This window comes from Megalobrama amblycephala, linkage group LG18 (assembly GCF_018812025.1).
Source record: "Megalobrama amblycephala isolate DHTTF-2021 linkage group LG18, ASM1881202v1, whole genome shotgun sequence".
Taxonomy (NCBI): domain Eukaryota; kingdom Metazoa; phylum Chordata; class Actinopteri; order Cypriniformes; family Xenocyprididae; genus Megalobrama; species Megalobrama amblycephala.
In genome coordinates, this window is record NC_063061.1 from 36,088,318 (window position 1) to 36,106,824 (window position 18,507).

Sequence of the window (18,507 nt, forward strand, 5' to 3'; positions counted from 1 at the left end):
TATTTTCGGTATTTTTTGTTTTATTTTGGCATTTCTTTGTTTGCATTTATATTAAGCAAAGTGCATCTCTTTTTCTCATCAACACATTGCACAATACATAAATAACAATGCATATAAAACTTCATATTTACAGGTAATAATATATTTATATTTAACATAAAATACATTTTAGCTTTTATTTCACTTAATTAAATCTTAGTCATTTATTAAAGTCAAAGTGAGTTTTCGTTTTCCATTTCTCTCATAAAACATCCTCCGCTTCTCGCAAGAACAAAACAGAAAAACAACATAGTCCATAAAAGGTAAGGGCTCGTCCATCTCCATAGCGGTGAAGGAATGGGGGTGTGGTGAGGGGGCGGGGCTCGCTGTTATCGGTTATTAAATATGACCTCCAGCCAGCAGGGGCAGCTGCTGATGAACTGTCTGGTGTAGCACTGCCCCCAGCCCTTCACAAAACTGATCTGGACGGTGAAGCCCGTCCGCGGCTGCTGGCTGAACTCGTGGTCGTTGGGCCGCTGCAGGCTTCCCGCCTTCTCAAAGTCGAAGGCCTTGATGGAAAACCCGGGGAATACTTTATGCACGAGCAGCGTACGGGAGTCGGGGTTGTCCAGTGTGGCTGACTTGATGAATATGGGGTAGCAACTCCGGTTATACACCCACACGCCGTCGGATTCGCGGCTGAGCTGGATGCCGTAGCCGATCTTGGCCCGAACCATTTGCACCAGTTGACTTTTGTTGTCGGAGGAGAGCTGGCCCAAGCAAAAGCCTGTGCCCTGAGGTAGGTCATAGAAGATGTCCAGAGATGGCTCCTGGACGGAGTAGAGGCGCCCAACGCGGGTCTTTTCCTCCCAGTACGCCACCACACACCAGTGAGGCTGTTCACCACGCTCCTGAAGAGCCAGGGAATCTATGGAGAGACAAGAAGGACACGGTTATTAATTATGCCAATTTAACTTCAGATGAACATCTTTGAATCCCTGCTGGAAAACCAGGGCATCCCAGATTAAGGTGGTCAATCTGATAGTTGCTGGTCCAAAGTGGACTACAAGGTCTAGCCAGCCTGAACAAGATGTTCTACCAGGCTGAAACCAAGACCACCAATGGGTAGGCCAACTGATTAACCATCTAAACAAGAATATGACCAACTTGAACCAATATGAACCATCAGAAATGGGCTTTACTAGAGTTTCCAACAGAGTAAAAGTGATTTACTGAGGAATAATTGTGCCAATTAAACTTCATCAAATTAACTTCATTGAAATACCATGACAGACCAGAGTATGATGGTCAAAGTAGTCCAAAGTGGTCTACAAGCTCTAGTCAGTCTGATCAAGATGTCTACCAGGCTGAAGGTCAACCATCTAAACTGGATTATGATCATTAACCTTAATGTCAAAACATCAAAAGTTACAAGAGTAAGGTGGTCAAACTGGTACTTGCTGGTCCAAGATGGTCTACCAGCCTGAAACCAACACAACTAATGGGTGGGCCAACTGATTAACCATCTAGACTAGATTATGACCAACTTGAACCAATAAGAACCATCAGAAACTGGCTTTACTAGAGTTTCCAACAGAGTGTCGAGGACAAAACAAGAGAGCAGAGGAGATAAAATGACTAGATTAGACTAGAACTAGTAGAAAAAGTTAAACACACACACACACACTCACACAACATTGCATGCCTTCTATCCAGGAAAACTGTCCTGAGCTCTGCCAAACATATCTTGCATCCTTAATTTCAGATGGCGGAATGTGAGGAATCTGCCGCCCCGCGCGGAGCAGCGCCACTGGCCTCCAGCGCTTGTTTACATTAGCAGTGCTGCTTATCATTCGTCTGGGCCGCCTCTGTTCCGAACGCCACCCCGAACAATGTTCTGACGTCAATGCGACAATAAATCTGCAATTGTGCTCGCCCTCACCAACTAACGGCTACATGTGATGTCATAATGCAATGAAAACTTAGCCCCGCCTACAGGAAATCGCTTTGGTCCATATCCTTCCCTATACATTAAAAATCTCATTTTGATTCTTTGTGCAACGGTTTTGCTTTCAGTGAGGACAGAAAAATGACCTGACATCTGGAAAGTACACAATGTTAAAGTAAAACCGTTCTTTAGTCATCTGGACTCTTTGTCTGTCTGCAGTGAGGACAGTCTCTCTTTAATCTCAGATGGGGCGAGTAGGCCGTAATTTAGCAGTGTAGTTAATTACGCACCAGCCCAGACTAACTTGATGACTAGAGTAGGTAGAGCCTTCATTACAACCCTTACAAACATGCATGTTTGGATATGTAACCAAGGTAATACCAATTATACACTTCGAAGAGCTTACAGTGCCATTTAAGTAGCATGGTATATCGAAATAACATAGTATTACTGAACCATGGTACTTTTTGTACCATGAAAAAAAAAACAAAAAAAAACAAACAAAAAAAAAGAATATGCTTTAAATATACTGTGGCAGTACCATGGTGCAGTGATGGTATCACGTGGTAATTACTGAAATCCATAAACTATAGTATATAGTTGTACTCCAAAAATACCATGGTAGTTTTTAAGCCTTTTTTTCTTTTAAGAAACCAAGGTAATAAAATGGTATATATCAATATTGTGTGCATGGTTGCTATGTGTCAGACTGATGCTATTTTAGTCTGGATAGTTGAGTAGTCTCTCTGACGACACCATGAACAGCAAGCAAACCTGAGTAACACACACACACACACACACACACACACACACACACACACACACAATCATACACCTAACAGATCTCTGAATGTGTAAGTGTGTGTTCAGACAACAAAATGTGTTCAAATAGAGACACACAACTGCACAGGTACGTGTGTGTGTGTGTGTGTGAGAGAGAGAGAATTTAGGTGTGTGTATAGGTTATGAATTTACTGGCGTGTGTGTGTGGCGTCTCAGTGTCGGTCGGTTGGATGACCACAGTGTCACCCCGAATGACATGGTGACAGCCAGACGCAGAGAGTGTCCTGAAATAGAGTGTGCAACATGACACACACAAACACACACACACACACACACACACACCTTCTGCAGCCTCAAGCGTTCAGTTGACATCAAGAACTCTATTAAACCAAACGCTCTCAACAAGTGCCTTCTTATGATGTGATTTCTTATGAATCCTGGAATCCAGTCATAAAAATATAAGGTTCTGTATAGCATGGAATGTCATGGAATTTTGGATTAATAGGGCTGCAAAATCGATCAAATTCAAATTATGATATGGACTAATGTCCACTAAAAGAAAAAAGTCCGGTTAACTTGAAGAAATTATGATACAAATATATTACTATTTTACATTATATTATTAAAAGTAAGTTTTCAATAATAATAATAATTTTTAGATTATTATTGTTCAATTTTGATCATAATTAAGAGATTTTTACTTTCAAGTTTTAATTTATACTGTAAATTACAGTGTATTTTGTGTTTTATTGATATATTTTTATTTACATTAAAAAAAGGATTGATTACATTTCTATGAAATCTGTTGATTTGTCATGGTATTTAATAACAAAAAAAATTAAACCATTAACATGGAATCCAGAAAACATTTAATTTGTTTGCAATAAATAAATAAACAAAAATAAAAAAAGAATTTGGGAAAATAAAACTGATTTCACAGGACCCTACTAAACCTGTCTCTGTCTCCCATCCCCCAAGGAGATTTGTTCTGTCTTTCTCTCTCCTAGAGGGGACAAAAAGGCTCTCACACACACACACACACACAGGGTCTTTGTTTGTGGTTGAACTGAAGTCAAATCTCCATTTAAAGCTTTACTGCCTCAGGTAACAAACCATCCTTCCTCTGTCCACATGGCTCCCTTTGGTCTGAGCGCTCAAATACACACACACACACACACACACACACACACACACACACACACACACACACACACACACACACACACACACACATACACAGAGACAGTGGTGTTTTCGGTGTATGTTGGGGCAAAGTTTTTCCATTTAAGGATACTCAGCTTTTTAAACAGTCACTTTGTACATGAAATGAACAAAAAAACAGCAGAAGTGTCTGGCCGTCTAATGGAATCACTCACACATGCAGACGCGAGTCACTCAGCAGTCTGGAGAAGTTAATGATTATTTCTGTCTGTCTCCACACACACACACACACACACTAGAGGGAAGTCGGTGTTTTTATTGATCGCCTCTCGTCTGGCTGAGGTTCACGGGAGGCGACGGCCTCTTTTATGACCAGTCAGCACTCTTATCCACTGACGACGCACGAGGACGTGGATTAAGCGAGCCGCATGCCTGCTGGAGGAGATGCCGTGAGGTCAGGGGTCAGAGGTCAGGGGCCGCTTCTAAAGCTAAATCAAAGATGACGACAACACACAATGACATTTACCATGGGTTATGCTAACCCTTCAGATGCCAGAATCACAAGAATGTAAGTACACAGAAGCAAAAAAAATGACATATTGCAAGTGTGACCAAAAAAAGCAACTCTTCTGCTAAAAAAATGTGATTGTGATTTAAAATAAGTGCCAGGTTTGTCAATATGACTATAAAATAATAATAATAATAATAATTAATATATTATATTTACAATGAATATTATTAATATTATATTATTAATAATAATAATAATGTTTTATTATTATTATTATTAAAAATATTAAACAAAATTAAACTACTATTTTACAGTTAAAAATATTATTATTAATGTTATTACAATTATTAATAAATACAAGAAATAAATATAATCAATTGTAGATAGATATTTTTATTATAACAATTATCATTATTACTAAATAAAATAAACAAAATACGAAACATTACTATTGTAATATTTCACTGTCAAATAAAAAATGAGTATTTAAGAAAAATATTGTTATTGATATTATTATTAGTAAATAAAAATATTAAAACAGTACAACTGTAAACGTAAAATACTTATATATATATAATATTTAACATTCATTTACTTGCAAACCTACAACTAACCATAGAAGACCGTTTACACTATAGCGCCTCCTGTGGTAACTACTATTTTTATTATTATTACGATTATTATTATTATTATTACTACTAAATAAAATATAAAACAAAATAAGAAACATTACTATTGTAATATTTCACTGTAAAGTAAAAAAATTAGTATTTAAGAAAAAATTATTGTTATTACGATTATTATTATTACTAAATCAAAATATTAAATAAAACAGTACAACTGTAAACGTAAAATACTTATTCATATATATTATTTATAATTTGTTTATAATAATATTTAACATTTATGTACTTACAACTAACCACAGAAGAAGACCGTTTACACTATAGCGCCTCCTCTGGTAACCACAAACGCAACACGCATTGGAGCTTGCGTAGCCAGACGCGTTTGCATTCAAGCACTTGTGCAGAGTTCGTGTCAGGCCCTAAAAAATGATTGCACACAACTGGCAGACGTTTGGGATTCATCATGCAAAATAATACCAACTAAACAAACAAACCCGGAGGCAACTCCTTTGATGTGTGTGTGTGTGTGTGTGTGTGTGTGTCAGTTACAGCTCTATAAATATTATCTTTTTCCTCGGGCGTCGCTATTATAGCAACAATCTCACACACGCTCGACCGAGAGACACGCAGACGGACGGACAGACAGAAATGTTTGGCAGCTTCTTTGTTTGGAAGTCAATAAAGGAAACTGGCAATTAGATGGAGAGCCATTACATAACACACACACACACTCACACACACACACACACACACACACACAGAGTCAGGAAAACCTGCAACGCACAGGAAATACTTCACGTTGTCCTCCATTGTGCACTAATACGTGGATCAGAGCACTCAGATTTTATGACGCACAGGTCGTATACTGTATGCCTGCTGTGGGAGTGTCGGGGCAAAGGAAACAGTTTATGACATCAGCTTGATTATGAGGTTAAAGGTCAGCTGTGTAACGCTCTCCACCAATAAAAAGTCACGATGGTCTTAACTAAATTTATACTGTGAAAAAATGTTATGTTATGTTATTTGTCTAAAACAGTATTTTGCAATATTATTCCAACACTGGTCGAGCCTGTTGAGTAGAGACGCCTGCGATGATGTGCTTTCCTGTTTAGACGGTAAATAATTATAATGTGCTTTTCAATTGTTCGTTGCAATTGAGAGCCAGTCAGACCGGAGACGCCGAAAGAGTTTCTGAATGAACGGATCGTGTGTGTGCGTGAGAAAGCGGGCCGTCTGTCTGTGTGTTTGGTTAAGCGATTAGATTGCGGTTTAAGAAAATGTTTGTGGCTGAGGTGTCTGGATCCTGAGGGCATTTGTGCTGACTTTTGTCTTCTATGTTCCTCTCTTTGAGCCAGAAATGAATGAAAAGCTTAAGTCAAATTAAGCCAAATGTCCAGATCGAGGAAGTGGTTGGTAACGAGCGAAATATACAACAAAGCGTTCACAGTTCAAAACACGTCGTCAAACGGAGTCGCTCTGGACGTTCAAGGAGCTGCTTTGTGTCATTTTCTCGAAATGTTTTCTTTCCGCTTGGCGGAGGCGCCCGGGAGGCCCTACCCGAGACTCAAGGCTTTTTCCTCCGAGGCATGATGTCATTTCCTGTGCTGCCCTTTCCTCCTTGGCTAACCCAAACAACCCTGGAATGAGGCGGGAGGTTGTCACGGTAACAAGGCTGCCTGTAGGCCCCTTAAGGGAGGATTTAGAGTTGCCGAGGGCCCTACAGACATTCACGGGACCTTTATAAAGGCCTGATTGTGGATCTGGCAGAAATGTTTCGAGAACAGCTGAACCGGATGAGGTGCAATACACGTCCAAAAATAAAGTCATCGGAAGCAAAAAGGTTTAATATGCAAGTTAACACGAGGTTCAGTTGATTTGATGAAATTAATTTCGCATTAAACTTTATCTGTTTGAAAAATAGGCAAAAAAAAACTCAGGAATAGTAGCTGAACAACATTCACATGAAAATAGTGGCTAATGTCCGATATTATGCAAATTTTTGGACAATATTTTAGATAATAATTTAATGTTACACCTTAAAAGAGATGTACACCTTAAATAAACATCTTTTATGCAAAATTGACTCAAAAATGATTAATTGCGATTAATCGCATCTACTATAAAAGTTTGTTTACATAATATGTGTGTGTCTATATATAACTTTACTTATATATATTATATATAAATGTCTGTGTGTCAAGTATATATATATATATATATATATATATATATATATATATATATATATATATATATACACACACACACACACACTATGTAAACAAACATTTTTTAGATGCGATTAATCGTGATTACACACATATTATGTAAAAAAAAATATGTTAGATGTGAATATCTATATATTGTATTTATATATATTATATATAAATGTCTGTGTAAAGTGTATATACACACATATGTAAAAAAATGATCGCAATAAATACAAACAGAAAAACTAACACTTAAGTCTCATTTGATAACTGTCATTTTATGTATTTTTATTAACATTAATAAATATTAATGACTGCTATAAAAATATATTACTCATTGTTAGTTCATGTAAACTAATCCCAGCAAATGAGTTACGAAAAGCTTGATCTGTCTGTCTGTACAGGAAGTCTGTCTGTTGTGGTTGTCATATTAAGGTTAACTCTTAATAACTTCAGACTAACCCAGACAAACAACGCTCAGACTCTCATCCAATAATCCTGAACACACACAGACTCACATGCAACATTTAAGTTCAAGCATGTTACGTAGCGTCTCCAAATCTCTCTACCTGTCTCTCTCTCTGTCCGTCTCGTGTCTGCAGCAGCAGATGAAAAGGGCAGAGCGAGTGAATTAGAAGGTCAGAGAGACGCTTTCATTGGAGAGCGTGTTTCCTGTGTGTCGGGCTTTTCTTCCGCTGCCTGAAACTTTTCTTCCTCCTCCCCCCTCGTCCCTCCTTCCCTCTCTGAGCTCCATTCACTCATTTCAGCAGGAAAAACACACCTCAGCCAGAGGATGAACGAAAGCAGGGCAGAATCACCGTCAAAAATGTAAATGGAGTCGGGAGGAGGTGTTTGTTCGGGATAGAAGAAGCCGGTCTTTCATCCCACACACACACACAAACAAGAAACATAAAACAAATGCCGGGGCACCTTCACACTGGAGGCCAGAGAAAGGGAGCAGCTCACACACACACACTCATGGCACACACACCGCTCTGAGTGCTGTACTTTTAACATGTGTTTATGTAAAGCTTCCATCTTTTAGCTGTTCTTATCTGAAAACCCATCTAAAGACCCTTCACACACAAACACACACTCCGCCCAGTGCTGAATTAAACACCATCATAAAAACTCTTTAAAGTCGCTGTAATGAGAAACATCTGTACGCAGGAACCCGGCCTAGACCAAACTAATCCTTCTCTCGCTCTCTCAGGGTCTCTCGTAAACACAATCGCCGCTGTTTGTGTGTATTCAGAGCTCAGGACGGGACAATCGAACAGGTTTGGTCAACTAAAGGAGAGCAAAACAAAACTCTCTCTCACACACACACTGTACCCTTGTTTAAGTTTTGAAGTCAACATGAAACCAGTGTTGTTCTTGTTAATTAAAGCTATTAAAAAATAAAAAAATTGGAATTAATTGAAATAAAGCCGGTGTAAAATAGAATATAAATATTAGATGAAAAATTTAAACTTAAAAAACGTAACCAAAAACTAGAAATTTTTCCTTGGCAACTAACTGAAATAAAGCCAACATGAAGCCAGTGTTGATATTATAAACTAAAACTATTAAAAATCATTTTGTTAATTGACATAAAACTGAAATAAAATAAAACATAAATATTAGACAAATAAAAATTAAACTTTAAAAACTTAAATGAAACTAACCAAAACTAAAATAAGTTGAAGTACTTACATTACAATTTTTTTTTTAAAAATTAATAAAAATTACAAAAGCACATAACAAAATTAAACTAAAATGTAAATGAAAATAGAAAATATAGAAATAAAGGCCAATTCAAAAATAATAAATAATAAAATAAATAAATAATAAATAATTATATATATTAATAAATGAAATAAGTTATAATTAATTAATAAATAATTAATTGATATAATTCAAATAATTCATATAATTATATATATAAAACCCTGCATGTAACTTTATTTCACATCTGCCCTGTGATGTTTTTCTGATCAAACAGATTTGATGGATTTTGGTTGGTAAACAATTCTTATGTTAACATCATACAATAGACTTGGAGACATCAGTTGATCAGGAAAGTATTTTTAGATGCAGGGGAAGTTGCACCATTTTGATGAAAGATTAGAAAGTCAAAAGAATAATGTGCACACTAAGACAAGGAATGTGCATTAAGGAAGTAAATATGGTCAATTTTGATTTCATGCTGACTTCATATCACATTTCTGTGTTGTATACTACCTTCAGAAGACAATAAAACAATCAAAACAAATCTCCAGCTCTCTCTCTTCCTCATTTTCAGCTCTCCGTTGGATTAAACAAATCACATCAAGGACAGAAGACAGATAAGGATGGTCTTGAGCTCTTACCTGAGAACCCCATAGGGGCCGAATACGCCGTTCCCCCAGTTTCAGTGGAAGCAGGCACAGAACCTGGAGAATCTGTGGAGAAACAGAGTAACAGCTGTCAATCACAGGGTTAAAAGGCTTATTATGACAAAAACAGAGTGGGTAAAATCCTTTTAAACCATCAGGCATTTGTTTCCTTTTCCTTCTACTTTGCTGTCATGCAAAATAAATAAAGTGTTTCAGAGTCTAAAGTCTTTGCCAAGAAAGCTAGCGAGAGCGGGAGCGCTTTAATAGGAATACACCGTTTAGCAGGATATACTCCATCAAGTCCAAAACAACGAGCTAGTCAGGAAATAGCTGCAGCCTTGAAAACTGTGTACAGTAAATTTTCTAATTGCCATGCTAGGAGACAGGAAAAACACCCTCTTTCACGTTAACCCTTTAATAAAACGAGCCTGGAATATTGTCTCCATATGAACGCCTCCCAATGCAGATCATTCAAGAACCACCATGGTAAAGATAATCAGAGATCTGATTGGGAGCAGTTTAGCTAGCACCTGGTTTATGTCAACAAAGACACTTTAGGTTTACATAGCTAAAAAAAAAGGCTAATGTTAATGTTAACTTGTGAGGTGCTTTTTAAAATCCCATGGGACTTTAAATGCTAAACGCTTACTAGGTTTTGCTAAAAGCACTGACTTCTAGTAAATAATCCATCCAGTTCAATATCTTTACATGAACTAGCATGTCACCAAAGATCTAACAAAGTCAGAAACTTTAAAAAGCTAAAAGAACAGGCTAATGCTAACTTGTGAGGTTAGAATTACTAGCATGTAGATTTGGAATTTAAAAAGCACCTCACAAGTTAGCACTAGCTTTAGCCTGTCTTAACATCTTTACTTCAAACTTACTTAATTAGCTTAAATGTTTTCTCTAGGTTTGCTAAAGGGAATTTGAGACTGAACATGGATCATTTCCATTCAGTTCAGTGTCTTTACATGAACTAGCGTGTCAAAGATCTAACAAAGTCTTTAAAAAGCTAAAAGAACAGGCAAATGCTAACTTGTGAAGTTAGAATTACAAGCATGTAAATTGGGATTTTAAAAAGCACCTTACAAGTTAGCATTAGCATCTTTAACAAGACTTCAAACTTAATTAGCTCAGTTTTGCGAAAGGGACTGACTGAATTTGGGACTAAAGATGAATAATTTTCAAGTAAATAATCCATTCAGTTCAGTGTCTTTACATGAACTAGCGCGTCAGACACAATAAAAACGTTTCCCATCGCAGATCGTTCTAAATATAAAATGGTGTTTTAAGGTAAAGATAATCATAAAACTCATTCGGAGCAGTTTAGCTAGCACTCAGTTTATGCTAATAAAGATAAAATGTCAGGAAATTTATATTTAAATAGCTAAAAACACAGGCTAATGCTGATGTTAACTTGTGAGGTACTTTTCAAAATCCCATGATTAAATGGGACATATTGTTAAATGCTTATGCTAGGTTTTGCTAAAGGACTGACTGAATTTGAATCATTTTCAAGTAAATAATCCATTCAGTTCAGTGTCTTTACATTAACTAGTGCGTCAGACACAATGAAAACGTTTCCCATCGCAGATCGTTCAAGAACTAAGTATTAAATGATGTTTTATGGTAAAGAGAATCATAAATCTGATTTGGAGCAGTTTAGCTAACACCCTGTTTATGGTAACAGCCGCTTTTCCACAGTCGGGCCGAACGGTTCTCGTTGCGTAACCGTTACGGTTTCATTTTAAATTTTCCACTGTGGGGTTTATAACGGCCGCTCTTTTGAATGTAATACAAAAGCGTCAGTTGTTGCCTTGGTAACGCAACGGTTTACTGATGATATTAGAGGTAAATAACGACCGCGTTATGGAGGATGATCAGATATTAATTTCTTCTTATTAATATTGTACTATTAATTTGTGTTTACGGCGTTCAAATAGAGCGCGTAACCAGCTACGGAGAAACTGGTAGTCAGGCAACAGACAAGACATATCCTGTGTGCCGGCGTCAATTCACGGATACTACCAGCACGATTCAGCAACCGTCAGACAACCGTGCCGAGAATTCCGGGCCGAGAACGGTTAGTAATCGTGCCGTGCCGTACCAGGCTCCAGTGGAAACACAACAGGAACCGTTTGGTAAGATAAAAACCCTCAGAAACTTTACATTTAAATAGCTAAAAAAAATGCTAACGTGCTTTTTAACTAGCCTGAATTGCCATATTTAACAAGTCTTCTCATCAAATTAGCTTTGCTAAATTAATATGTATTTGTTTACCTTCATGTGACCATTAACCGACAACAGAGAAGCGTAAATAAATTTAAACTTAAAATCTCAGGGGGGATTTAAGTACATTTTCAAAGGACAGGGTTCAGCTGACAAAAAGGTCTGGGAATCCTTGCTCTAGGGTTATTTTCCTTTGACATATGAGACATATCATTGTTTTACCATGAGTTTAAATGTACCACTGGTATCCATAGTAAATGAATATGGTAATCATTTAGCACCACTTGTAAGGATAATGACTTTTTAAGTTTAAAATGCCAACTGTGAGAGTAAAGTATGAAATAGTGTCACTTTCGGAAGCAACTTTCGGAGTTGGACACTTTCCCTGAGCTGTGGTCAGTCTAATGAGACACATGGTCAAACCTGAACCTGACCGCAAAGAGAGAGAGAGAGAGAGAGAGAGAGAGAGAGAAAAGTTGTGGAATCAAGCAGCAGAATCCAACATGTTATGGTTTTCCAGGGAGCAAAACAACAAGACAGAAGCTTTGCAATGCATTCACCCCATCAGAATCTGATCTTTCACAAAACAATCACATTAAAACCTTTTGAGGTCACAGATTCAAAACGTATTTAAATGGCTCCCGGCCTGAAATGACAAGCACACAAAAACATTCACGCGTCAACCGAACCCTAAGCTAACGACACTTCAATAGTTCTTGACGAAACTTTGCTGTCTTTGTCATTATAAGCCTGAATGTTTCTTTTTCTCCTTTGTGTCTCCGTGATTAAGAGCTTAAAACAATTGATATGCAAATTCGCTTGCATCAACGGCCGTTTCGTCGCACCTCCTCGTCAACAGCGCGTGAACGTGTGACAGTTACCACCGCGACTGACAGAGCGTCTCCCTCATCCTGACGTTATCATCCTCCAACAAGCGACGAATAACTTCCTCCCAGCGTTCAGTGCCACTCTCTCTTTCAGTCAGAGAAAATCACCCGTCTTCCATTGTTCTCTGTCTCTCGTCCAAGAGCTAATGTGTCCTCACAGGAAATGTCCTCCCCAAACTGGCTTTCCTGTCCTCCACCGCGGCGCCTTTTCTCGTTCACATTCTCGCTTTCTCTCTCTCAGTCTCTCCGAAACCCCAAACTGATTCATAAAACAAGAATGACTCAAAGAACGAGAGCCAATGTCAGTCAGCGTACAACCGTTCCCACACGCACACACGTAACATCTTCTTTGTTATTCGTACTATAAACATTGAGACGCACAAATTTGTCGCAGAAACATGGTTTGGAAACAGGCACTCGAAGCGGGCTGAATTTCTCAAGTGTGTTCTGCGTAAGCGATACTGTTTAACTCGAACGGCATGAGCAGTTTTGGCAGGGATAGAGAAGGATCTTTACGAGGGCGACCGGCAGGAAACCTCATCCGGGGCGCTGCCAAACACAACACACTTATCTGAAGCCAATATACAGGACGTACTTATGAGCCATGCAGCATTATGGGTAGACGCTCAGAGGAAAGACGCAAAGCGACACTCCCAAAACCTCAGATTAATTCGGCAGATAAATCAGCTCTCAGCTTTTCCTTTATGTGATCCACGTTTCCGAACTCCTCCAAACGACATCATAATGTCTGAATCATTACCATATTCATATATTTAAATGCTTCGAAATGTCTTGTTGGTCAAATCAACTTCAATAATTAATGTGGTTCAGATAACATAACATTTTGAGTTTCTGTTGATCAAACCAATCGCTTTCATTGTACTAACTCAAACTTTTAATTTCAATGAACTCAATATTAAGGCAACTTACTTTTTTTTTTTTTAATTAAACCAACAATTCTTATTTTCAGGAGTTAAATGAAACATCTAAATGGTATTTGAATGTGGTAATCATTCAGTACCATGCTTAAGTATACATATACATATAAATATGCCGCAAAAAGATTACTATCTTCATATACCACATTATTACCATGTCTAACAAACTAGTATTTGCAAAAGAGTCTCATTTCATTATCTTTACATAAAGCATTCATGTATTTACATGGTAAGAACACCATTGCAAATGTCCAAAAACCTCAACTGCAAGTGATTTTCAACTCCAACTAAACTTTGTAAAAAAGCTTGAAAACTTCAATTTACAGGATGGTTTAAGAAATCTGTGGGATTGTATTTACATAGAAAGGAACGCCATTAGAAATGTCTAAAAAACTAATTTTCAACTCAAACTAACTCCACATCTGCTTGAATTTAAGATGAAACTTCAACTTACCAGGTGGTTTAAGAAAATCGGTGGGATATCTTGAGTACGGGGGTGGGGGGGATTCTGTAGAAGAAAGAGAGAGAGAGAGAGGCCGTGAGTGGAGATGTGGGCTGATGATAAGGCCTGGCATTCTCTGGGAAAAGTGTTTGTGTAGTGCTGAGGGTTAGAGGCAGGACAGCTCTGATAAACACACGGCCGCCTGGCGCCAGACTCCACACACACACACACACACACACACACACACACACACACACACACACACACACACACGCACACACACACTGATCACTGCAAACTAACTTCACTGAACACTGGGGCCTCCGGCGGGTTTCACATGAACAACCACAGACTGGAGGTCCAGCTGAAAAGTCAGTTGCATTTATCCACATGGAAAAACAACATTCATCACTATATAAGAATCATAATTATAATCAGTAGCTCATTATTGATACGCTTAAGTGATGAGAAACAGTGAAAAACATGACATGAATGCAAGAATGCATTACAAAATTATATGTCAAATATATTTCTTATATTCTTAAATCAAGGTTCATCTTTATACATAAGCCTGAACTATACTGCAGTCTCACTGTTTTACTATAAGAGTATTTTATAGTACTAAATTAGCAGTATATTAGACATATCAAAGCAAAAATACAGTTTTTACACGATCTTCTGCACATAAGAGCCAAAATAATGTTTATATGAAACCTAATATATTATTTTATATATATATAAACAATCTACTGAGTGTCATTATAGTACAGCATAAGCACTATATGCAACATTTACAACAGCCAGATACCCTATATTCTATTCTATTCTATTCGGATTCTAACTAAACTGTAATTACACACCACAAACCCTACTGTTATATGAATGTTATTATAGTAGTACATAAGCACTATATACTTGATCTTCTGTACTGAAGAGCCAAAACAGCCCTCTAAAAGAACACACGTATATGACAGATTTCGCACATTATTCTAATGTTATTTATGAAAACAACAGTAGATATTGGAGAGATGTTCCTACCGAGCTCGCACAGTCTGCTCATATGATGCGGGTTGCAGCACACGAGCTCCGGGTTGATTTTCCCATAAGATTCACAGCACGAAAGTCTCTTTAATTCCGAGGAATGCCGGAGGTCCGGCCACCGGAACACCTTGTAGAGCAGCAGCGGCAGCGGGTACGACTGTTGACCCAGCCTGGCGTCCACTTTCCCGGGGAGGAGGAGGCAGGGGCTCCGCGCGCCCCCCCGGGACTCGACCGCCTGTAAGAGCACCTCCAGCTGCTTCTCCTTGATCTTCTTCAGGATCGAGTACGTCAGCGCTTTCAGTTCGGCCTCGGTGCCGGGGTTCGGCTTACTGGCGCCCGGTTTCCCGAGGCAGCAGCCCGCGGTGCCGCCACCGCGCGTACCGGTGTCCGCGTCCCCGTCACCCTCCACGGGCGCGCGGCTCCTCCAGAGTCGCCGGACGAGCCCCGATCGTTTGGTCCTGAACATGCGGGACGACAAGAGGGTTCCCCGGCTACAAAACGGCCATTTTGTCCGCAAGTCATGAAGATCCGGAGGTCCGAATCCACAGGCGCAGAGCAGACGGCGGAGAAACGGCGAGCAGGAGAAGCGCACGCGATCTGTTTCATACGCCAGACTTTAATATTTCACCAGACGTACCGACGCAGAATCCAGAAAGAAGAGAGAAGCTGAAACGACTGTCTGAACTGCTGGAAACGATCTCAGATCTCGATCTTAATCAGAACGGACGCATGAGAGAGAAGTCTTAATCCACACGGCGCGCGTTCAGGAGCTCATCTTCGGGATGAATAATCTGTTTTCTTCGTTTGACATCAAATCTGCAGCTCGGATCAAACTGACACCAGCCTGTAAATCCACATCAGACCCAGCCGAAGAAGATCTCTCGACGATGATTCGCGAAGTCCAATATTATAACGCTCGAAATATCCACAAATATCCGTCTCCAGATGATCCCAAGATCATAAATGCGGGAAGTTTCCGAGTCCGAGACGCGAGCGAGTCGATGAAGAACTAAAGGACTGAGAGCGAGATGAAGATCAGACGCCTGTGTCTCTCTCTCTCTCTCTCTCTCTCTCTCTCTCTCGCTCGCTCGCTCGGCGTGTGTGTGTGTGTGTGAGTCTTTTCTCCGTGTCTCTCATTGGCGCGCCGAGGGTCACGTGATTGTCTAGACACCCTGTCGCTTTAAAAAAAAAAAAAAGAACAGGCAGGAAAAAGTGATTGGGTTGCGCAAACATAAAACAAAGTAACATGTACCATCAGACAGACACATCGCACACTGAGTTTATGAAGTTACAGTGTAGCAGATGGAATCGGAATCTTGTGTTCGTCCTGCTTTGTTTTGTAGTGCGATCAAGTTTAATTTGAGGCTTGGGAACACACACACACACACACACACACACACACATACACACACACACACACACACACACTGGCGCCAGGCGCACAGGTAAGTTCACATTAAGAATGAACCATACACACACACACACAACAAATATTTATGATGCAATCATGACATGTTTAGATGGAAACATTTCTTTAGTTGTGAAATATGCACTATATATATAATGTGATACATTATTTAGAAGTTGGAACAAAATAATAATAATAAATATATTCTTTTATTATTTTATACAATTATATTGATTTTTATTATTTTATTTAATATTAATCTATTTTATATATAACTATATATAATTTATACTATTAATTTATTTTATATATAATATTAAAGTTATTAAATAATAAATAATTTATTTATAATATAAATTATATAGAGAAATTAATTATTTAACTCTAAATTATCCAAATTAATTGTTTACTATATATACTTTTATATTATAAGCAAATTATCTATTTTTATTTAATTTAATAATATAATTATTATCGTTATTATTAAATAAGTAATTTATTTATAATATAAAATTATATATAGTAAATAATTATTAATTATTTAAATCAAAAGTATCTAAATTATTTGCTATGTAATACTTTTATATCATAAGCTAATTATTTATTATTATTTAATTTAATATAATTGTTATTATCGTTATTATTAAATAATAAATAATTTTATATATAATTATATAAAATAACAAATATTTAATTATTTAAATCTAAATTATCTAAATTAATTATTTGCTATATAATCTATATAATTCTTTTATATTATAAGCAAATAATTTATTTTTATTTAATACAATATAATTGTTATTATAGTTATTATTAAATAATAAATAATTTATTTATAATATAAAATTATATATAGTAAATAATTATTATTTATTATTTAATTCAATAATATAATTCTTATTATCGTTGTTATTAAATAATAAATAATGTATTTATAATATAAAATTATATATAACAGGCTACATAATATTGGCTGTGTTTGTGAATGGGTGAACATGTTCCTGTCTGTAAATGAGGACACAAGAACTGCTGCCGCCTACTGGTGAGAAATATTTCACAATTTCAACAACAACACACACACACGCAGACAGACAGTAAGAGACAGTAATGCCAGTAAAGGATGTATTTGAGGGTGTGCAGTGAGTTTTGCTGCATCACGTGAGTCACTGTTCTCACAGCTTTCATTAATGTTCTCCGTCATTAACCGGACGCTTGTTTCAAACGCCAAACCATTTCGCGGGATTTTCAGCGGAATGAATGAGGTCACGCCCTCTGATCAATGAAGGACTCAATGGCGCGCGCCGGGTGACCACAGGTGACAGACGGGCTGCGCGCGGACACTGTCTGGCCGCATGACGCAATCAGTGGCGCGCGGATCTGTGTGGCCCCCACGAGCGCTTATGACGTCGGCATATCTGAGCGCGAGTCCGCCACCGCTCCAAATAATGACTGAACAAATAACCGGCGATTTAAAGTCGCAAATGAAGTGATATAAACCGCGTCAGACTTCACATGATGATGATAATATGCCGCTATTGTTTTATTTAAATAATTATTAATAATAAATAACTTCATTATTTTTCTTTGTCTGTTTATTTCAGGACTTTTCTATTATTAATAAATAAATAATGTTTATTATTCCAAATAATTATGTGTTCCTTAATTTACGGTTATTTAAAAACATGAATTTGATCAATAACACAGAAACAGAAGCTTATGTGTATTTTTAGTTTGGGGATGACAGTTATGACACGTGACAAAACATCTGTTTATTCCTGACACATGGACTCGCTGCTGCTCGTCTCTTCTTCTGCTGGTCCTGAAGAAACTCCTGAACCTGAGATCAGGTGACTGATCCGATGACAGGAACTCAAGCTCAGTAATGAATGCAGGAAACAGGCTTCATGAGCTCATGCTCTGATCAAACCCCTTCATGAAGAGGAAGAGTTGAAGTGAAGTTCTGTAGTTCATGATCACATTCGTCAGA

At 37.8% G+C, this 18,507-nt stretch overlaps 1 protein-coding gene and 1 long non-coding RNA gene across 4 annotated transcripts in view; one reads left to right on the forward strand and one right to left on the reverse strand.

Moving 5' to 3' along the window:
• On the reverse strand, positions 1-16,183 carry smad7 (SMAD family member 7). Its single transcript, XM_048166419.1, has 4 exons — positions 15,110-16,183; positions 14,084-14,137; positions 9,570-9,641; positions 1-907 (listed from the first exon to the last, which is right to left on the reverse strand). Exons 1-4 carry the CDS (start codon positions 15,576-15,578, stop codon positions 369-371), a joined length of 1,134 nt encoding a protein of 377 aa, XP_048022376.1. The 5' UTR covers positions 15,579-16,183; the 3' UTR covers positions 1-368.
• Positions 11,304-18,507, forward strand: part of LOC125252828 — a 24,559-nt gene continuing 17,355 nt past the window's right edge. For all 3 annotated transcript variants that reach the window (XR_007181287.1, XR_007181288.1, XR_007181289.1), the window contains exons 1-2: positions 11,304-11,426; positions 11,519-11,716. This is a non-coding gene — a long non-coding RNA (uncharacterized LOC125252828). The remainder of the gene's footprint in view (positions 11,427-11,518; positions 11,717-18,507) is intronic.